Consider the following 21,052-nt stretch of genomic DNA (forward strand, 5'->3'; position numbering starts at 1 on the left):
TTAGTATCAATATGAATATGAGTTTCTTTGAGAGCGATTACGTTCATAATGATAGTGAAGTTCTTGAAGCTAATCGATCTTCGTTTTTCTTGAATGTAATCGATTTGTGTTTTCCTTGAAGGTAATGTATTCGAGTCTCTAGATTTGGTGGTGGTGGACTGTATGGTGGTGGTGGTTGTGATTAATTTCTATCTTTTAATCTTGTTATTTTGACTTGCAGGCAATAAGGAGGATACAATTTTTGACTAACAATCATGGATAGATTCATATTGTGATGATGATTTCATTAACGTTGATTATAGTTAGTGGTGGTGGTGGGCGGTGGTAGACGAAGGTGGTTGGTGGTGGGAAGGGGAAGGTGAACTTCAACTCTTGATCAACTTCACAAAAGACGAGTAATAATGGCGTCAATAGTGTTAATCATATGGGGTGTTAATGAAATCAAAATATGAAGTGAAAGATAGTAAGATACCTTCCATTGGATTTACAGGTTTAGCAGCAGAACTGAGTTGGAGATGAAGATGAAAGCAAGTAACATGGAGATAAGTTTTGCTATTTTTAGACAGAGAAGTGAGAGATTAGTTAGCCCCTAAAAATATATAGAAATCTAATTTAAAAAATGCCGACATCAACAAAGCAACTGTTTATTTCTTTATCAGGTCACATAATGGTGTAATTGACATGTAAAACTTAATTTTAATGATCTGTTGCGTAAAAAAATAGTTTAGCGACCAAATAAGTAAAACGACCAAACTTCGTTTTTGTACGGTAGTATTTTCCCAATAGGATAATCACAAAAATGATCCAAATTTTTGGTAGTAATCAAATTGACAACCATATTCGAAAAATTACATTGCAATTGTAAAGCACTTGCATTTTGAAGTGTCACAAACTCTTTTCATATATGAGATAAAGCATTTTGAGTATGACATTTCACACTAGTTGTACGAAGTGAACATTTTGATTTTGTTTTATTTGATACATGGTACATTTCATATTTGATGATAACAATCAAAACTTTTTTCAAAACCAACACTTTAAAACTCATTGTAAAACTGTTTTCGTTAATGTACATATATACTTATAATATCTCATAATATAAATGCAAATTTAAGTAACTATAGGAAAAGTCGTAGTATAAGATAAATAAAAGACATGTATTTTTTTATAATGAACTCACATCAACTTATTGTCGGTACTTTACTACTCTTCTAGTGATATTTGGATGACTAATGGTCACCTGACTCCTAGCTTCTTTAAAGAATCAGGCTTCTAATCTTTAATGCGACATCAATTAAAGCTCTCAGCTCCTTCCAAGCTCTCAAAATCGTCTTCCCACATTCTCATTTTCTTCAAAATTGTTTGAATGAAGGAGATGGAAGAGGTTTAGGGGTTTACGCCTACTGTTTGTTAATTTGACTTATTTGATCACATAAGTTCTATTTTTTCTCATTTGACCCCAAATTGGTATCAAACTTACCAACTGACTCTAACGTTATCAACTTAACCTTATTCACTTAATCACTTAACATTATTAGTCATAATGTACTTAAGTAGGTTAGATAATAGTTGCACATAAAATTTTATAATCTAGTTAAATAAACTCCAAACCTTTAACTTTGACTTGAGATTTATATTTTATAAATTAAATTATTAAGTTTCTATGAAGTATTAATATATTTATCGTAATACATGTTTTTCGTAACAAGTATTGTTCCAAGGAGTACAATGTAACACTTGCAATTTTAGGTATGTTTCTTTTAGCCCTTTATAGTAAAATTTCTTACATTTTGGTCTCTAGCCGAGTACACTGAGTTAGGGGTGAGCATAGTGCGGTTCGGTGTGGTTATTGAACAAAACCGAACCGCAAACCGCAATTACGGTTATTCCAACCGTAAATCCGAATGGTGCGGTTATTTTAGAGGGGGGTTTTCCGATTTTTTATGCAATTTCGGTTTTTTGTGATTATGGTGCGGTTTTTAACCGCATAAATTTGATGCATATTGTTTGGATGCAGTTTAAAACCACCACCAATATTTTAAAGCCTAAAAACCTGTTTGTAACAAAAAAACAAAGCGACAGTCTAGTCATCATATAAACCGGGTACCACGAGGCAAGTTCAACCAATTTGGCAAAAAAAAGTCCAAAATTTTTTAAACTCAATCTAAATCAATCCAAATGGAAAAAACTCAATGGAAATTTTTTGACAACCCATAAAACAAATTGATAAGGAATTAATAAAGATAACACATTTTGTAAATGAAACTACGTCATTTTTATTATATATATATATATATATATATATATATATATATATATATATATATATATATATATATATATATAGTTCGGTTTGGTTTTTTGTGGTTTTTGCAAAACTAAAAACCGCACTGCACCGAAATTTTTCGGTTTTTACAAAACTAAAAACCGAACCATAGGTTTTTGTTTCGGTTTCGATTTTTCGGTGTCGGTTTATGCGTTTTTTTTGGTTTGCGGTTCAGTTTTTGCTCACCCCTACACTGGGCGTACTGGCTCGATGGCTTAGACGTGGAGGAACTCACATACACTGGGCGTACATGGTAGTACGTTGGGTGTACGCTCATTAGGGACAAACCCTAATTTTTAGGGTTTGTGCCCTATTTAAACACCTTAAGTTGCATTGGGAGTTTCTTAGGACTAGCCTCCACCTCTCTAAACCCTGAGAATGAAACCCTAGCCTCCCTTTGAGTGTTTATGAGCCATTGTTGTGATATTGTTGTGTTTTTGGTTACTTAGAAGAAGATGAAGCTTAATGGTGAAGCTTTGGTGGAATTGGAGCTTGAAGATCCAGAATCTTCATCAACTTTGCAAGCTTTATAAGGTATAAAGCTTCTACCTTGGTAACTCCAATTGCTAGATCTAGTTTAGGGATTTGTTTTGGTATGTTTTGGCCCCATAAGTCATCCTTATGAGTATAAGTAACTCCAGGAGTTGGAAATGCTAGATCTTAGCCTCTCTAATGTTCCTTATGCATAAAAAAATGCTACATTGATGTCTTATTTTGGACCATGCATGAAGTAGGACTCTTATTGTGAGTCTTAATGGTCAAAAGCGAGTATTGGGTCCTTTTGAGCCATGCAAAGGCTCCAAGTTAAGAACTTTATGGATTAAGACGTTCCCCAATACCTGGATCTGTAATTTGGATGTTGGAATGCAAGTATTAAGCACTTAAGAAGAAAGTGCTTAATAGGCGCGTACATTGGGCGTACTCAAAAGTACAATGCGTGTATGTGCTCGTGTCCGCGATCATACATGCATCCTAGTACGTAGGGTGTGCGCCTGGTATGCGCAGCGTACCAGGCCTGGTCTTGGGCTTTTTGCGACTTTGGGCCATATTTGGACTACTGGGGTTTTGGGCCTTATTGGGCCATTAGCCTTTCTGACTTTGGGCAATACTAGGCTCTGGGCCTCCTTGGATTTGGGACCATATTGGGTTTTGGGTATCATTTAGGGATTTGGGTCGTATTGGGCTTTTTGGTGCCATTGGGTTGGGCCTCGGATATTGGGCCAAGTAACGAAGGGGTAAAATGGTATTTTACCCTGGATGTTGGACAAATGAACTAGGATCTCAGTTATGGTTTGTGGCCCAATTATTAATTGGGTATTATTTGATGATGTTTAGTGTGGAGATTTCCTGGATCAGCAACCGAGCTTTTATATGATATATTCAGCAGTTTGAGGTGAGTCTCCTCACTGTGTTTGGCGGGTCGAAGGCACCAATGTCGAACCATGATTTATTATGAGTACGATGCTAGTTGTCTATGTGACTCTAGTGTGTATGGTATGTGATATGTATATCGGGTGGAGTCTGATGTCAGGCGGGGCCCGATGAGTGTATTGCATGCTATTTATCTTTGTGATTCTTACATGTGTTTTATATGTATGTATGAATGTCGGGCGGGGCCTGATGAATGTGATAAGGCGGGGCCCATCTCATGTTATTGTCAGATCTGTTTCGAGCGGGGCTCGATGTCGGGCGAGGCCCAATAGGAGTGGGGCATGGCCCATTGTATGGTATGAGGTATTTTGGGAAACTCACTAAGCTTTGTGCTAACGGTTTTCAGTTTATGTTTCAGGTACTTCCGGATCGAAGGGGAGACTCACCAAAAACATATCTTCACATTGACAACTAACATAAACTTTGAGTAAGTCGAATAGAGTATGGCCGGTTGTCAAAGATCTTCATATATAAATACCCTAAAATACTTAATTAATAATAAAGTACTAAACTTTTAAACTAAGTTTTTCAAGTTAATATTGAACGAAGCCACCAAAAACTAAACCATCAAAACTTTAAGAAATTACCATCTAGCTAACCGAAACATGCATGAATAAACTAACACTATTATTGACCATGCATGAATACTACTCAACGAGCCAAGGTTAAAAATATTAGGCCGTTTTGGTGCTGGAGCTATACGTACTCTCTTCTTTAGGAAACCAGTAGCGATTATAGAACCAAATAGAATCGCCGGAGACAGACACATTGTCTTGGTTACGGTGCCAATTGTAAAAGGCGTGTGTCCTGTTCTGTATCTCTAGTAATGCATGCCCAAAGCTCGCTTCCCTAAATGCCGAGTAATCTGGTTGATGTTCTGTAAAACTACAAAAATAAAAACCATTTAATTAACGGTGAGCTTATTTCCAAATAATCCATTAATCAATTATATATGTCAATCGAGCATAATATATATTACCTATCAGCGATACCCTCTATGTTTCCACCATCACCAACAGTAATGTAAACGGGAGCAGATGGGTCTTTCACTGGAGTACTTAGTCCATCGGTTATGTTATATTGAACATTTGAGACTCTCTCCTATATAATTAATGAAACATATATATATATATATATATATATATATATATATATATATATATATATATATGGCTTAAGTCGATATATGTATGATTAGATAATCATGCATAATGATCAAGACGTGATTTATAAAACCTACCGAGCGTTCATATGAATGAACATGTCCGGAAAACACAAGATCAACTTTGTACTTAACAAACCATGGCTCGAACACAACTCTCATGCCTTCTCCTTCCATGAAATGATAGTTATTACTGTTGTACATTGGTGAATGCAAGAGAATAATCAACCATGGGGTTTCGCTTCTGTTAACTTTTGCAAACTCTTGTTCTAGCCAGTTATATTGGGGAGTGTATTTCGCTATAATGCAAGTCCAAAAAAAAAACATTATTCATGTTAGATCAACGTAAAAAAATGGATAACTTATATATATATATATATATATATATATATATATATATATATATATATATATATATATATATATATATATATATATATATGTGTGTGTGTGTGTGTGTGTAATAAAAGAAAATTAATTTGAATATTAATTACCAAAGGCCGAGTAAGAAGAAAGCACAATGATGTGTGCTGATGCACGCTTAATGGAATACCAAAGTGGCGATGTACTTTGAGAAGCTCGGAAAGGGACGTGATATCGGTGCTTGTATGGCTTGAAAAGGGAGTGTTCGTCCTGAAAAGTTATTTTATTTACCACAATATATATTTTAGTTAACACAAGTATTTTGTATGCAAAATGGATTAAATTATTAATAAAACCGAATCATGATTTGTCTATTATCATCTATGAAAAGAAAAATCACAAGAAATGAATGTTTGGATGGACGCTTTTAAAACAATGATTATATATTTTCTATCAGATAACCATGGATTTCACAAATAAAGCCATACGGCAAAATCATTTTAATTATGCTGAAATGGTTTCTAATTGTTTTAAATATATTGTTAAATTGTTCATATATAGTGAAAATACATTATCATTCATCGAAAATGATTTTTCTTTCTTTCTAAGTACTTTCTCATTAAATATAGTCTCATCTTAATTGGTAAAAAAAAGAGTAGAAAATATGCTCATTTTTGTTAGAAAACTCTATCCAAAATGGTAATTTTTTTATTTCATCTTCTTCTAAAGTTATTTGTATAATTTATTTTACCACATTAGAATGCAAAAAGAAGAATTATATGGTTTACTCCCTTACGATTTCAGGAGCAAAGTCCAATTCATGATTCCCAGCAATATATATCCATGGCTCGTAAGCATTACTCTTCTCAACAAACCGTCCAAATGTGTCCCACTTCTCGTTATCATGATACGGATGAACATCAGCATACGAGAAGTCACCAAGGTACAATACAGTCTGACCTTTTCTGCTACCCAAGTAATGTTCCAATGTTTGATTCGATGCATGGGTTTGTCCCAAATCACCTAGCATATATATAAATGCATACATTTGTATATTATTAAATATATATTAACATTCTTGTGAATATATTCTCATCATATTTTTAGTAATTAATGAACTCATAATACTACTCACCAATGATCCCAAATGTGTATGGAACATCAGGGCCAACTTCAGGAGGAGTAGTGAACCAAAATTTGCGTGTACTGTTGCCTTTTCCAAGCTCATACATGTACTTTGTGTTATACTAATACAAACATTAATAAAAACAACAATATTCAAGAAAATTCATAATTAAGTATATAAGAATAACAACAATAGGTAGGAACTGCATTATGAATATGAAACATATATGGATACCTCCAATTTATTGATTGTAGCATGATGAATGTAGCCCGAAGAATAGTTATAGTATCGATAAGTGGTGGTTTTTGAACGAACACGGTTTCTCTTGATACCATCTTTATCGTTGGCTTCCCAATAAGTCATATATTTGGGGTGTTTGTTTACCGGTGTCACCCATGAAACTATCACACTCCTCCCAATTTGATCACCTTGTGTTATATGAACCTACACATATCGATCAATGTTTTCTTTAGTGAAAATGAAGTATTTGAGTACGATAATGAATCCCTAATTGATATTCAAATGAAAACCTGTTCAGGAGCATTGTAACCAGAAGGTGGGGGGAAATCTTTTTTCGGGATCTCAGTGGAAGGTGCAGCCTCTCTAATGTAGCTACTTGTGATACCTCCATCGCATACTCTACCTAGTAAGAACGATAATACAGTTATCAACCACCACATTTTTACGGCAATGTGGAGTTTCTTGGTGAATTATTACGATGGAAAGAGAAGGATCATATATGGATCAATGAGAGAATTTTTCTACGTTGATTTGAAATTTATAATGCCTTGCAAACCATATATAGATCTCACTCCTAAAAAGGTTGATTCGGTTAGAATATTACAATATTCTTCTTGTAGGATTTGTTCAAGTCTCCTAATCTTAAGCGATATTACATTTGAATGTTCTAAAGTTGAAATAAAATCACACCCCATTTTATGGATTCCAACATTTGACTACATGATTTGTTCATCATACGTTTAGTTGATTATAACCTTTGTGGTAAACATGTGTGTGATACAAGCCAAGAATCACTACTAGAAAAAAAGCACAAAAGACCTGCCATATAGGACACAATTTTTAGAAAAACCGGATTATATTACACAGGGGCCGGGTTTTATAAAGGAGATAGTTATATGACCCGGTTTACAGCTAACGACCGGAACCGGTTTGTATCTATAAACTGGGTCTTTTCTCCATAATGCTAAATGACCCGTTCTTTTTTTAAATATAATCATGTTTTATGCTCGATGCCCTTCAACATCCTCAGTTGCAGAAGAGTTATAAAACTGGTTCTTTAACAAGCATGTTATTTCCAATTCATTGTAGTTGGTTAATCACAAGAGTTGGTTTGGTATGTTTTTTGACACAAACATTGATTCACATGCAACGAGGTCTCCATATTCTATTAAGACTATCTACTTATCCATTTAAGTACAATGCTATGATAAGGAAAAAATTGAAATTATAGTGTGTATTTCTAGCATGTAGTCTAAGAATACTTAAATTACTTAAAAGTACTCACAACTTATATGTTTCTTTAAAAACATGATTGATTAATTAGGAAGTTCATGTAAAACTACATGTCTTAACAAATCTTTTAAGCTTAATGGGATGTGGGGGCCGTTTTTTTTTTTCCACATTCTTCATCAAATTTAAAACAATTCCAACATACTAGTAACCCATACAAAATTATCAAGTTAGTACTCTACTTTGGCAATATACAAATTGCAAATTAATATTCGTAATATATGAAGTGTAAAGATAATTCAACATACAAAGTTTCCAAAAAATAAGATTAAACTGTCCATCAAATTACAAAACGAGGGTATTAAGGAATATAATCAAGAAAGTTAAAAAAAATTATCTTCTATTCTTCTGTATATATAAAAATCTAACTCGATTAGTTCCAAACACATAAGTTATCATGAACCATAAAATCGAATACACTGAGACTGTCAATTTACTTCATTCAGTTAAGTTTGTTAGTGACAAGGGTATTTCTGTAATTTAATGTACAGGTAGTTAGCTTAGTTCATAAGCTGTATATATTAGTTCTTTTGTAAAGTTGTAAAGCTTAATCAATGAAAGATTTCTTGAATTCTCTCAATATTGCGTTCATTTTCATACAAGTTAACATGGTATCAGATTGAATTGATCCTCACCTTCCGCAATTTCACATTCAATTTCACTTTCAATCTTCTTCTTCATCTTCAATTTTTCAATTCGTCATGTCTGATTCGGAAATAAATTCCAACAATTCAACTCTCAATTCTCCATCGAATCCCTATTATCTTGGATCGTCTGATAATCCAAGCTCTGTTCTTGTTACCAATGTCTTTAATGGTGTTGGATTCAACGCCTGGAAACGTGCAATGATCATTGCACTGTCTGCCAAAAATAAATTGGGTTTTGTAGATGGTTCGATCACTCAACCTGCTCTTAATTCCTCTGAATATCCTGGATGGTATCGAGTTAATTCCATGGTGATAAGCTGGTTATTGAATTCTCTCCATAAAAATATTGCCGATAGTGTGCTTTTTCTTCAATCTGCATCACAAATCTGGACTGAATTGAATCAACGCTATGAACAATCAAGTGGTGCATTGATTTACCAGATTCAGCAGAAACTTTACTCTATTTCACAAGGTTCAGATGATTTTTCTACTTACTACACTAAACTCATGAAGATCTGGGATGAGTTACGAGTTGTTCAGGATTTACCTGCTTGTTCTTGTACTGCTGCAACTGCTATCAACAAGTTTCTTGATGATCAGAAACTAATTCAACTTCTCATGGGCCTCAATGATTCTTATAAAATCATTCGAGGTCAGATTCTCATGATGAAACCCTTACCTTCTCTCTCCACTGCTTATGCTCTTATTATTCAAGAAGAACAACAGAGGGAAGTTAATTATGTCCCAGTTTTCAACAATGATACTATTGCCATGAATGTTTCTCATAATCATTCTTTTTCTTCATCAAAGAAATCTCTTACATGCACACATTGCAAGAAATCAGGTCACACAGAGTCTCAATGTTACAGGCTTGTTGGTTTTCCTTCTACTTTCAAGTTCACTAAAGGAAAGAAAGATGAGTCACAATCTGTTGTCATTGATTTGTTCAGAGTTCGACAGCGGCTTTATGAGCTACGATTGCTAGTCGGGTTTTGGAGTCATACGCAATAATAGTTTTAGACTTATCCAAGTGGGAGACTGTTGGATTAGGTGTCTAAGCCCATAACTATTATTGGTATGTATTCGACCCGGGAGTAGCATGGTCCATTTGGGTTGCATATCATCAGGACAATTTGTTTGGATGTACTTTTAAGAGAAGAGGTTATATATGATTTATTAATATATTATAAGTTATAATATATTAATATGAAATCATATGTTTTAATTAGTATTGATCAAGAATTAATTTGGAATTAATTTAGTGATCAAAAGAGACTAATTAAATCTATGGGGAATAATTATGATAATTAGTTATATTTATATGTGTTGGGCTTATGATCCATGTTGGACCAAGTTTATGTATGGATACATAAAGAGTTGGGCCACATGAACCATGGATCATAAAACCCATGGGTATGGATTTGGGTTATATTCATGACCCTAGAAATCCCACATATAAATAGATACTTCATTGCCCAAAATCGCCACTTGTATCTTCTTGGAGTTCATGGTGGTTTTTGTGTGCATGGAATTCTCTCTCAAGTTCATCCTTTGTCCATGATGTGTTGTGATTCCACTTGAGGCTTCCACACTATTGGGGCTAAGCTCTTTGAGGCCAAATACACCAAGACTTCAAGTTCCATGAAAGGTATGTTATGCTAACTAGTATCTTATATGGTTTATGTTAAATACATGCTAGTTGTAAGATTAATACCTTGGAAACCATTTGCATGTATAATTAGTGAAAACATAGATCCAAGGTATTTAGGGTTGTATGTGCACCATAGGATGTTGTAGTATACTAAAACCCAACATAATCAACTACTAGTGGGCCAGCATTGGTGCCTTCGACCCACTTCTACTGGAAGGTAACTCACCTCGCACTGCTGAAGTCCCGCAGACAAAATTCTAGCTGCTGGATGACAGATTCCCGAACCGTCAATCATCAAAATAACACCTAATAAGTAATTGGGTTCCAACATATATCCATAAGTCCATGCTTGGGGTAAAAGACTACTTTACCCCCATCTTAGCTTGATTCAAGCTCAAGGCCCAATCCAAGGCCCAAAAGTCAAACTATGATTCAAAACCCAACATATGGCCCAATTTTCCAAATTGGGCCCAAACCTTTACATGGTCTTACCCTAAGGCCCAACCATTTCTTCCAGTCCAAACATTTGGCATTCCAATGGTCCAACCTCTCATGATCCTTAAGGCCCAGTTATGGCCCATCTATGGCCCAATTTTCCAAATTGGGCCTAAACCCTCACATGGGCCTTACCCTAAAGCCCATCCAAATATTCTAGTCCATATGCTTGTTCTTGGATGACCCATCAATAGCCCAATCACCAAAGCCCAATAGGAAGGCCCAAATCAAGGCCCAAGCAAAATTAGGGTTTTCACATAAAATGACGATTAGGGTTAAGTGTTTCTCACTTAACCCATTAAGGACTTAATCCATTAAGTCCATCACTCTACTAGATAAATCATATGGTGTGATCGGGTGTAATTCACAATTCAATTCCAATGGCCCAAAACGTGGGTCCCGATAAGTCCAAACCAATAAATCCAAAATTAGGGTTTTCTAAACCCTAATTAGGGTTTCCATCCAATTAGCCCATTTGTTAAGTTTTTAGGTTAATTAATTATTAATTAAGTTGGGCACCACCCACTACCACCTCGGGTAGTGGTGGTCAATGGCGGCTCACGGCGGCGGCCACCACCTCACGGTGATGGTGACGGATTTTCCTTAATTATTCCGATCGAAATACAATGTTACAAAGCAATATCCAAATAAATGCACACACACAAATAATACATACACACACACCCAGCCACCCTTGTGGCGGCAGGCGGAGGTTAGAGGTGGCAGCCACCTCCTCATGGTGGTGGTGGCCTTTCTCGTGAAATCCGACCAAGCAACATCCAAACATCACTTCAACTGAAAAAGACATGCACAACACCATTTCACACACACACACACAACCACCTCTCTCGGTGGATGGTGGCGGCAGAAAGCGGCAGCCACCATGGTTGGCGGCCATGGTGGTTATCTTCACAGTTTCCGGCCAACAAACGACCACACAACGAATCAATAACATCATAAAATACGCATACATGTGACCCTGAAGCTGGAATGCCTACTGCAACCACCCTCGGGGTGATGGATGTTGACTGAAGCAGTTGAAACGAGCCATACGGCGGCAGTGGTGGGACTGAAAAGTGGTAACAGGAGAACGGGGGAGGAAATGCGACACAATACGTCACCGAGGTCAGCGAAAACGACAGCCATAAGCTTGCTTCTTCCGATCGCTCGCTGTCACAGCTTCCATCGACGACCTTCATCTTCAATGGTTGTGGAAGCGGTTAGGTTTCGGCGGTTCGGTGCAGCAAGGAGCATGGCGGCAGCGGTCGCTCACGGCAGCAACCACGACGTCCGTTGAAACATCCCAAAAATACGGCCCAAAAATTTTGTTTTTCAATCATAATAAAAATCATAAACCATCCAGTATCATAAGTGAAATCGTAAGTCATGTATCATAACACATCATAAAATCTGTCTCATATATAAGTCTCATGACAAAATATCAGAGTGAAACTCCTAGGCTGAAGACTGTGGAGTGTGCCATGCGATCATCCCGAGCCCTTCCCTTTGCTAGTGGAAGTACCTGAAACCAAAACTGAAAACCGTAAGCACGAAGCTTAGTGAGCTCCCCCATACTACCACATACCATACAATAACACGTAAAACACATACTGGGCCTTGCCCACTGCATCGAACCGCAACCCGGAATAACTTGGCCCTTGCCCACTGCATCGGACCGCAACCCAGAATAACTTGGGCCTTGCCTACTGCATCGGACCGAAGTCCGGACTAACTTGGGCCTTGCCCACTGCATCGGACCGAAGTCCGACATAATTGAACATATCATATACATAAACATGTAACATAAACATATAACTACTGCATCGGACCGAAGTCCGGAACACAAGGCACATAACATAAACATGCATGAATCACAAAGACATCAAGCATACATACTACTTCTCGGGACCACCCCGGCATCGGACCGAAGTCCGGAAACATATAAACTACATCGGGCTAACCCCGACATCGGACCAAAGTCCGGAACTACTAACATCTAAACGGGCCGGCATTGTGGCCGTAGACCCATTCCTACTGGAAGGAAACTCACCTCGTATGGCTGACTGCTGAAAGACTGGGTGAGGGATCCCTATCTGCTGCTCCGGCGACTCTCCGGCTATAATTCCATAACAACACTCAATCAAAAACTGATAATCCTTCTTAGGGTAAAATGACCATTTTACCCTTCTGGTCAAAGTCAACGCCAAAGTCAAAGTCAACTCTCAGTCAACCCAACTCGCCGAGTCCTTCTACCGACTCGTCGAGTTCAAACGGTCATATCATCGGGACATCTCGATTCTACTCGTCGAGTTCTTTTGCTTCCGAGTCTTACTCATGTCCAACTCGCTGAGTCATCTCCTTAACTCAGTGGTTTCACTCATAATCAAAGAAGGGTTTGGGGACATCGATCCGACTCGTCGAGTCCCAAGAACAACTCGGCGAGTCTATTGCATGCTCAGATTATACAGTTGATCCTGGTGATTCCCACTGCTTCTAATTCATAGATCTGGACTCCTTAGGCTAGAATAACACGTAAAGTTGCTAACTTTACGTGCATGCATGATGCTATGAAGCTAAAACACCCAAAACAAGCTAGAAATGAGAGTCTAGGGAATAGAATGGGATCTTGGCTGAATAAAGGTGGCAACTTTGAGCTTCTGGAGCTCAAGAGTGCCTAGATCTAGAGTCCTTACAGTCCCAAAAGCTTCCTACCCAAGAATAGCTTGGAAAGGACTCAAAAGTGGCAACAAACAAGCTTTCATGAAGATCTAAGTGAAAATAAGCCAAGGTATAAACTTTATACCTTCAAGAGCTCTAAAATGCAACAAAAACTCTGAATCTCCTGCCTCTTCTTGAACCACCAATAGATCCCTTCCTTCTCCTAACTTCAAATCACACAAAAATAGCAAGAAAGGCTTTAAGACACTCAATGGTTGCTAGGGTTTCGAGAATGGACTGTGGAGGTGATGGAGGCTGGGGTGGAGGTCCATAATGTTGCTTAAATAGGGTGCAAACCCTAAGGGTTAGGGTTTCCTCCTAACGGACCTACTCGCCGAGTCCATTCCCGACTCGTCGAGTAGTCCACTTAAACCCCGCGGTCCAGCTCGCATCTACTCGACGAGTTAGGGCTACCAACTCGTCGAGTAGCTCTTATAAATTGAACATTTAGAGAATTATTTTCGTACCAGGAATGGGGCGTTACAATTCTCCCCCACTTGTCTTAGACTTCGTCCTCAAAGTCTGCTGAATCTGGAAACAACTCCGGATAGTGCTCCCTCATCTCCTCCTCGGGCTCCCATGTCCACTCTGAACCCTTCCGGTGCTGCCACTGCACCTTCACTAACTCTACTCTCTTGTTCCTCAGCTCCTTCACCTTGCGATCTAAAATCGCCACTGGTCTCTGGATATAGTTCAGGCTATCGTCAACCTGAATGTCCTCCAGGGGTACCACTGCTGAATCATCTACTAATCACTTCCGCAACTGAGAAACATGGAACGTGATGTGGATCTGGCTGAGCTCTGCTGGAAGATGTAACCGATAACCAACCCGACCCACCCGGGCCAAAACCCTAAATGGACCAATGAACCTTGGGCCCAGCTTGCCCGCTTCCGAAATCTGATAACACCCTTCCAGGGTGACACTTTCAGGAGGACCATATCGCCCACCTGAAACTCCAAGTCCGAACGCCGCTTGTCGGCGTAACTCTTTTGCCGAATCTGAGCAGCCTGGAGCCTGCTCCGGACTGAATTCGCTCTGTGGTCTTGAGTACTACCTCCGTACTCTCCATGACTCTCTGACCGACCTCACCCCAACAGATTGGGGTCCTGCACTTCCTCCCGTACAACATCTCGAAGGGAGGTCGGTCTATATTGGAGTGATAGCTGTTGTTATACGAAAATTCTGCTAACGGAAGATATGTATCCCAACTGCCACCGAAGTCTAGCACACATGCTCGAAGCATGTCCTCGAGAGTCTGAATCGTCATCTCGCTCTGTCCGTCCGTCTGAGGGTGGAAAGCGGTGCTGAAATGGAGACGAGTACCCATCTCGTCGTGAAATCGCTTCCAAAACCTGGAAGTAAACCGGACATCTCGGTCTGACACCATTGATACAGGCACTCCATGACGTGCCACTACCTCTCGCACATAAATCTCGGCCAACTTTTCGGCCGAGATGCTCTCCTGGATCGGTATGAAATGGGCGCTCTTGGTCAACTGATCCACGATGACCCATATCGAATCAACCCCACGTGCGGTCCTGGGAAGCTTAGTAATGAAGTCCATCGTGATATCCTCCCATTTCCACACGGGAATGTCTAACGGCTGCATCTTTCCGTGTGGCCTCTGGTGCTCTGCCTTAACCTTCCTACAGGTCAGGCACCTCTCCACGTACCAAACTACGTCCCGCTTCATGCAGGGCCACCTGTAGTCGGGTCGAAGATCCTTGTACATCTTCGTCGCCCCTGGATGGATGGAGAACCGAGACTTGTGGGCCTCATCCATCAACACCTGTCGTACTCCTCCCCAGTACGGTACCCATACCCTCCCATGCAGGGTCAACAATCCTCGACTGTCGTAATCAAACGAAGCCACTCGGCCAATTATCCTCTCGCACTTCTGGCGCTCCTCCTTCAGGCCCTCAACCTGAGCCTCCCTAATCTTCTCTAACAGGGGAGTAACTACTGTCATCCTCAAGCAGATATCTCGAATCGGAGCCGCTACTGCCTTGCGGCTCAGGGCATCGGCCACTACGTTGGCCTTGCCCAGGTGGTAGAGGATCTTACAATCGTAATCCTTTACCACGTCTAACCACCGACGCTGCCTCATGTTCAGGTTCGGCTGATCCATGAGGTATCTCAAACTCTTGTGGTCCGTGTAAATAGTACACCGGACCCCATAGAGGTAATTAGGGGTGAGCATATGGACCGGGGAACCAGCCAGAACCGGTCCCGGAACCGGAACCGGAACCCGATGGAACCGGTCGGGCCGGGACCGGTACTATAATTTCGTAAATTTTTGGAACCGGGACCCGGTAAGAACTGGTCGTTGGAACCAACCCAAAACCGGGAACCGGACCGGATAACTCACTCAAATTTTGAAAGTTGCATAACTCACTCAATTTAACTTTTTTTGACCTGAATTTTTTTCCTACATGTAGATTATGATTTGTGGTTAAGTTTAGACTATAAAAATGCTTGATTTGGTTAAAAATTGAATGAGTTACAAGCCCCGCAAAAAAGGATGTCAAATCATATTTTTTTTTATGTTTCAGCAATTAAATGTAATCTGACTTTGTTGTTCAAATGTACATAACTCACTCAATTTATCTTTTTTTTGATCTGAATCTTTTTTCTACATGTATATTAGGATTTCTAGTTAAGTTTAGACTATAAAAACGCTTGATTTTGTTAAAAATTGAATGAGTTACAAGCCCCGCAAAGAAGGGTGTCAAACCAGAATTTTTTTTTATGTTTCAGCAATTAAATGTAATCCGACTTTGTTGTTCAAATGTGCATAACTCAATCAATTTAACTTGTTTTGACCTGACTCTTTTTTCCTACATGTATATTAGGATTTGTAGTTAAGTTTAGACTATAAAAAAGTTTGATTTGGTTAGAAATTGAATGAGTTACAAGCCCCGCAAGGAAGGGTGTCAAATCAGAAATTTTTTATGTTACAACAATTAAACGTAATCTGACTTTGTTGTTCAAATGTTCATAACTCACTCAATTTAAGTTTTTTTAACCTGAATCTTTTTCTTACACGTAGTTTAGGTTTTGTAGTTAAGTTTAGACTATAAAAACGCTTGATTTGATTAAAAATTGAATGAGTTACAAGCCCCGCAAGAAAGCGTGTCAAATCATACCGGTTCCAAAACCGAAAACCGGCAAAAACCGGAACCGGTACAACCGCCGGGCCGGTTCGGTTCTTGATTTTGGCCGAAGTCGGTTCCCGGTCCGGGTCGGGCCGGTTCCGGCCGGTTCGATCCGTTTTCTCATGCCTAGAGGTAATGTCGTCAAATCTTGAGGGCGAACACTACAACCCCCAACTCCAAATCATGCGTCGGATAGTTAGCCTCGTGAGGCTTCAACTGTCTCGAGGCATAAGCTATCACATGCCCCCGCTGCATCAACACTGCTCCCATACCTGTGATCGAAGCGTCACAGTAGACTACAAAGTCATCTACTCCCTCTGGCAGGGTAAGAATCGGCGCCTCGCACAGTCGCTGCCTGAGCGTCTCAAAGGTTGTCTGCTGCTCAGGACCCCAGCGAAACACCACCGACTTCTTGGTCAGTCGGGTCAGCGGAACTGCTATCTTGGAGAAATCCTGGATGAATCTCCTGTAGTACCCTGCCAAACCCAGGAAGCTCCGAATCTCGGATGGAGATCTCGGGACCTCCCACTGCATCACGACCTCAAACTTGGCCGGATCTACTAATATACCCTTCTGGTTGACAAGGTGCCCCAGAAACTGCACCTCGCGCAACCAGAGCTCGCACTTGGAGAACTTTGCGAAAAGTCTCTCCTTCCTCAAGGTCTCAAGTACCTCCCTCAGGTGTTCCTCGTGCTGCTCCTCAGTCTTTGAATAAACCAAGATATGATCAATGAATACTATCACAGACCGATCCAACATCGGTCTGCATATGCGGTTCATGAGATCCATGAACGCGGCTGGAGCATTGGTGAGCCCAAACGACATCACCACAAACTCATAATGACCGTAGCGGGTCCTAAAAGCGGTCTTCTGCACATCATCATCTCTGACCCGCATCTGGTGATATCCGGATCGTAGATCAATCTTGGAAAACCAAGACGCTCCCTGAAGCTGATCGAACAAATCATCTATCCTCGGGAGTGGGTAACGGTTCTTCACCGTTACCTTATTTAGCTCCCGGTAATCAATGCACATACGGTGCAACCCGTCCTTCTTCTTCACAAACAGGATCGGGACTCCCCATGGTGAACTGCTCGGCCTGATAAAACCCTTGTCTAGCAGCTCTTGCAGGTGCGTAGAAAACTCCTGCATCTCAGGAGGAGCCAACCGATATGGTGCCTTGGCTATCGGAGCCGCACCAGGGACCAAGTCAATCCTAAACTCCACCTGTCTCTCAGGAGGTATCCCAGACAAATCCTCCGGGAATACGTCCGAGTACTCTCGTACCACCGGTATATCATCAACCGTCGCCTTACCCTTATCCCGAGTATCCATAACATAGGCGACGTACCCCGCGCAACCCTACTGGAAATAGCGTCTCGCTCTCGCTGTTGTACAAAGAATTGGTCCGCGTTGTGGCCTCTCGCCCTGAATCACTAACTATCCCCCACTAGGAGTGCGGACCCTCACCAACTGTATAAGAAAACATCCATAATAACACATCCATAATAACACATCATGCCCAGACCAAAGTAGAATTCATCAAAACAAGTTATCATAAGACAATATCAGAGTGTAATCCCAAAGATCTCATGTGCGGAAGACCATAGTGTGATGCGCTGCGATCGAACGGGCTCCTTTCCTTTGAAAACGTAGTACCTGAAACCAAAACTGGAAACCTGTAAGCACGAAGCTTAGTGACTCCCCCCATCATACCACATACCACATAATGCCTATCCCTCGGTATCTTTCAACCGGTATCTGTCTGGCATAACTGGGAGCTGGGCTCCCCTTCGGTATCTTTCAAACGGTAAATGGGGACTATTTCACCCCTACTAGTACTAACACATATCTCATAGCATTCCAGCACATAAAGCATATCAAATAGTGGCAACCAGATAATTATCACAAAGATAATCATCTCAAACATAATCACCTACTGGTGGGCCGGCATTGGTGCCTTAGACCCACCCCTACTGGAAGGTAACTCACCTCACACTACTGAAGTCCCGCAGATGAAACTCTAGCTGCCGGATGACAAGTTCTCGAACTGTCAATCATCAAAATAACACCCAATTAATAATTGGGTTCCAACACAAAAATCATAAATCCATGCTTGGGGTAAAAGACTGCTTTACCCCTATCTTAGCTTGATTCAATCCTAAGGCCCAATCCAAAGGTCCAAAAGTCAACTATGAGTCAAAGCCCAACATATGGCCCAACTATCCAAATTGGGCCCAAACCTTTACAAGGTCTTACCACAATGCCCAACCTTCTAGTCCAGTCCAAACATTCGACATTTCTAATGGCCCAATGTCTCTTAATCATAAAGGCCCAAACTACAGCCCATCTATGGCCCAATTTTCCAAATTGGGCCCAACTCCTCACATGGGCCTTACCTTAAAGCCCATTAATTATTCTAGTCCATTTGCTTGATCTTGGATGGCCCATTCATAACACAATCATCAAGGCCCAATAGAAAGGCCCAACAATAAACCCAAGTGAAATTAGGGATTCACATAAAATGACAATTAGGGTTAAGTGTGAAACACTTAACCCATTAATGACTTAATCCATTAAGTCCATCACTCTTCTAAATAAATCATATGGTGTGATTGGGCTTAATACACAATTCCATTCCAATGGCCCAAATGTGGGTCCCGATAAGACCAAGCCCATAAATCCAATATTAGGGTTTTCTAAACCCTAATTAGGGTTTCCAACCCCATCTTAGCCCAATAGGCCCAATAGTCACATGTTTGGGCTTTTAGGTCATTTAAGGCTTTATTGGGCCAATTAGGCTGTCATTGGGCCCATTAGGGTTTATTAGTCCCTTTGTCCAAACATCCAAACGAGTCACAAACCAAACAAGGCACACCGCCACCCGACACGGCGGCCGGTGGCGGCAGCCACCACCTCACGGTGGTGGTTTTGACTTTCTTTCCCTTATTCCATTTTTTGTTACAATCTACAATGAAAATACCAAAAGTACACACACACACAACTAAGCTAAACACACACACACACACATAATCACCTTGTGGTGGGCGGCAGTGGCGCATGGCGGCAGCCACTACCTCACGGTGGTGGCAGTGGCTTTCTTGGTCTTCCAGCCACACAAAACACACATTCATATACTTCAGGTTGCACTATACACTCCACCCACCCACCTGGTGGCTCATGGGGGCGACAACAATGATTTTATGATGGCATCCACCACCTCACGGTGGTGGCGGTGGTATCTTTTGCTTCCCAGTCAAGCAGCAACTACACCGGTAAGCCCTTGCTTGGAAATCTGGACGCAACCACCACTTGGTGGTGCGTGACGATGGCAACAGCAAATCCTAGCTGCCACAGCGGTGGCTAACAGCGGCGGAGATGTACAGCGGAACAAGGTGGCAAAAATGATGTAACCATTGGAAAGAAATGGAGAAAGGAGAAGGCTGAGCGACGGCGAACTGAGCAAGGGAACGCACCCAATCACAGCCACCCTCGCGGTGGCTCATGGCAATCGGAGGAAAAAAACAATGGAACATCCTCCTTCGTCGGTTGTACAAGCGGTGGTGGTGGCTAGCTGCTGTGGAACGGTCTCAGAAGCGGGTGGTTCTCGTTGTCGCCGGCAGCAAGAAAGAGAGAAGAGGGGTGGCGATCGGAGGTGAAGAAGTGGGAGTGGCGGCCGATGAGGGAGGCATAAGAAGGGTGACGGCTGATTGCTTCTATTAAGGTTAGGGTTAGACAATGAAACCATATATACCCGTGTACCACAAAAAATAATCCCATAATGACATAAACAGTCCTTCCCTTCAGAAATAGTTTCGAAATAGATCCCATAATTTACCCTTTTAACCCCTCCTTTAGAAAACCCTTACAAATTAAGTCCGAAATTTACCTTTTATCCCCAGCCATCCAAAAACCCTTCAAATTCAGTCCCAGTAATTACTATGCAGCCCCTCCCTCAACAAAACCTTTTCAACTTAGGTCCAGAATTTACTCTTTAGCCCTTGCTTCCATAAATCCTTTCATATTAGGTCCAATGATACCACACACCCCCTGTCTTCCAACAATCTTTACAAAATAAATCCCGAAACTTACATTTTTAACCCCCAACTTCTAAATTATGCCAGTTAACTCCTCGAAATCAACACCTTGCCATATAATTATTGATTTTAGGGCTATTATACATTCATTAATTTGTTTATTTATTTATTAAATAAACTGGGTGTTACAACTCTCCCCCACTTAAATTAGATTTCGTCCTCGAAATCATTCCTTACCCTCCAAACCACTAAAGTGACATGGTCACCATCCTGGCCACACCCTAGTCTTCCCAGAGTAGTCCTGACCAGTCTTCGCAAAGCCCTAAATCCGCAGGTGAACGAATTCCTCGCAACAAGATCACATCTACTCTGTCTGAAATCTGCTGTCTCGAGATGGTCTGAATTCCTGA

The 21,052-nt window shown here is 40.5% G+C and overlaps 2 protein-coding genes across 2 annotated transcripts; one reads left to right on the forward strand and one right to left on the reverse strand.

The window, feature by feature from the left end:
- Positions 1 to 4,431: 4,431 nt before the first annotated feature.
- Positions 4,432 to 7,138, reverse strand: LOC145158196 (purple acid phosphatase 5-like). The gene is made up of 8 exons (XM_079077128.1): positions 6,939 to 7,138; positions 6,643 to 6,852; positions 6,418 to 6,529; positions 6,079 to 6,305; positions 5,414 to 5,552; positions 4,998 to 5,218; positions 4,737 to 4,858; positions 4,432 to 4,642 (listed from the first exon to the last, which is right to left on the reverse strand). The coding sequence occupies exons 1-8, from the start codon at positions 7,086 to 7,088 to the stop codon at positions 4,432 to 4,434; spliced, it is 1,392 nt and encodes a 463-aa protein (XP_078933254.1). The 5' UTR covers positions 7,089 to 7,138.
- A 1,501-nt stretch (positions 7,139 to 8,639) lies between these two features.
- LOC145158197 (uncharacterized) lies at positions 8,640 to 15,906 on the forward strand. Its single transcript, XM_079077129.1, has 2 exons — positions 8,640 to 9,536; positions 15,889 to 15,906. Exons 1-2 carry the CDS (start codon positions 8,640 to 8,642, stop codon positions 15,904 to 15,906), a joined length of 915 nt encoding a protein of 304 aa, XP_078933255.1.
- The last annotated feature ends 5,146 nt before the right edge of the window (positions 15,907 to 21,052 follow it).

The sequence above is a fragment of the Lactuca virosa genome, chromosome 2 (genome assembly GCF_052849685.1).
Source record: "Lactuca virosa cultivar CGN04683 chromosome 2, Lactuca_virosa_CGN04683_v6, whole genome shotgun sequence".
Taxonomy (NCBI): domain Eukaryota; kingdom Viridiplantae; phylum Streptophyta; class Magnoliopsida; order Asterales; family Asteraceae; genus Lactuca; species Lactuca virosa.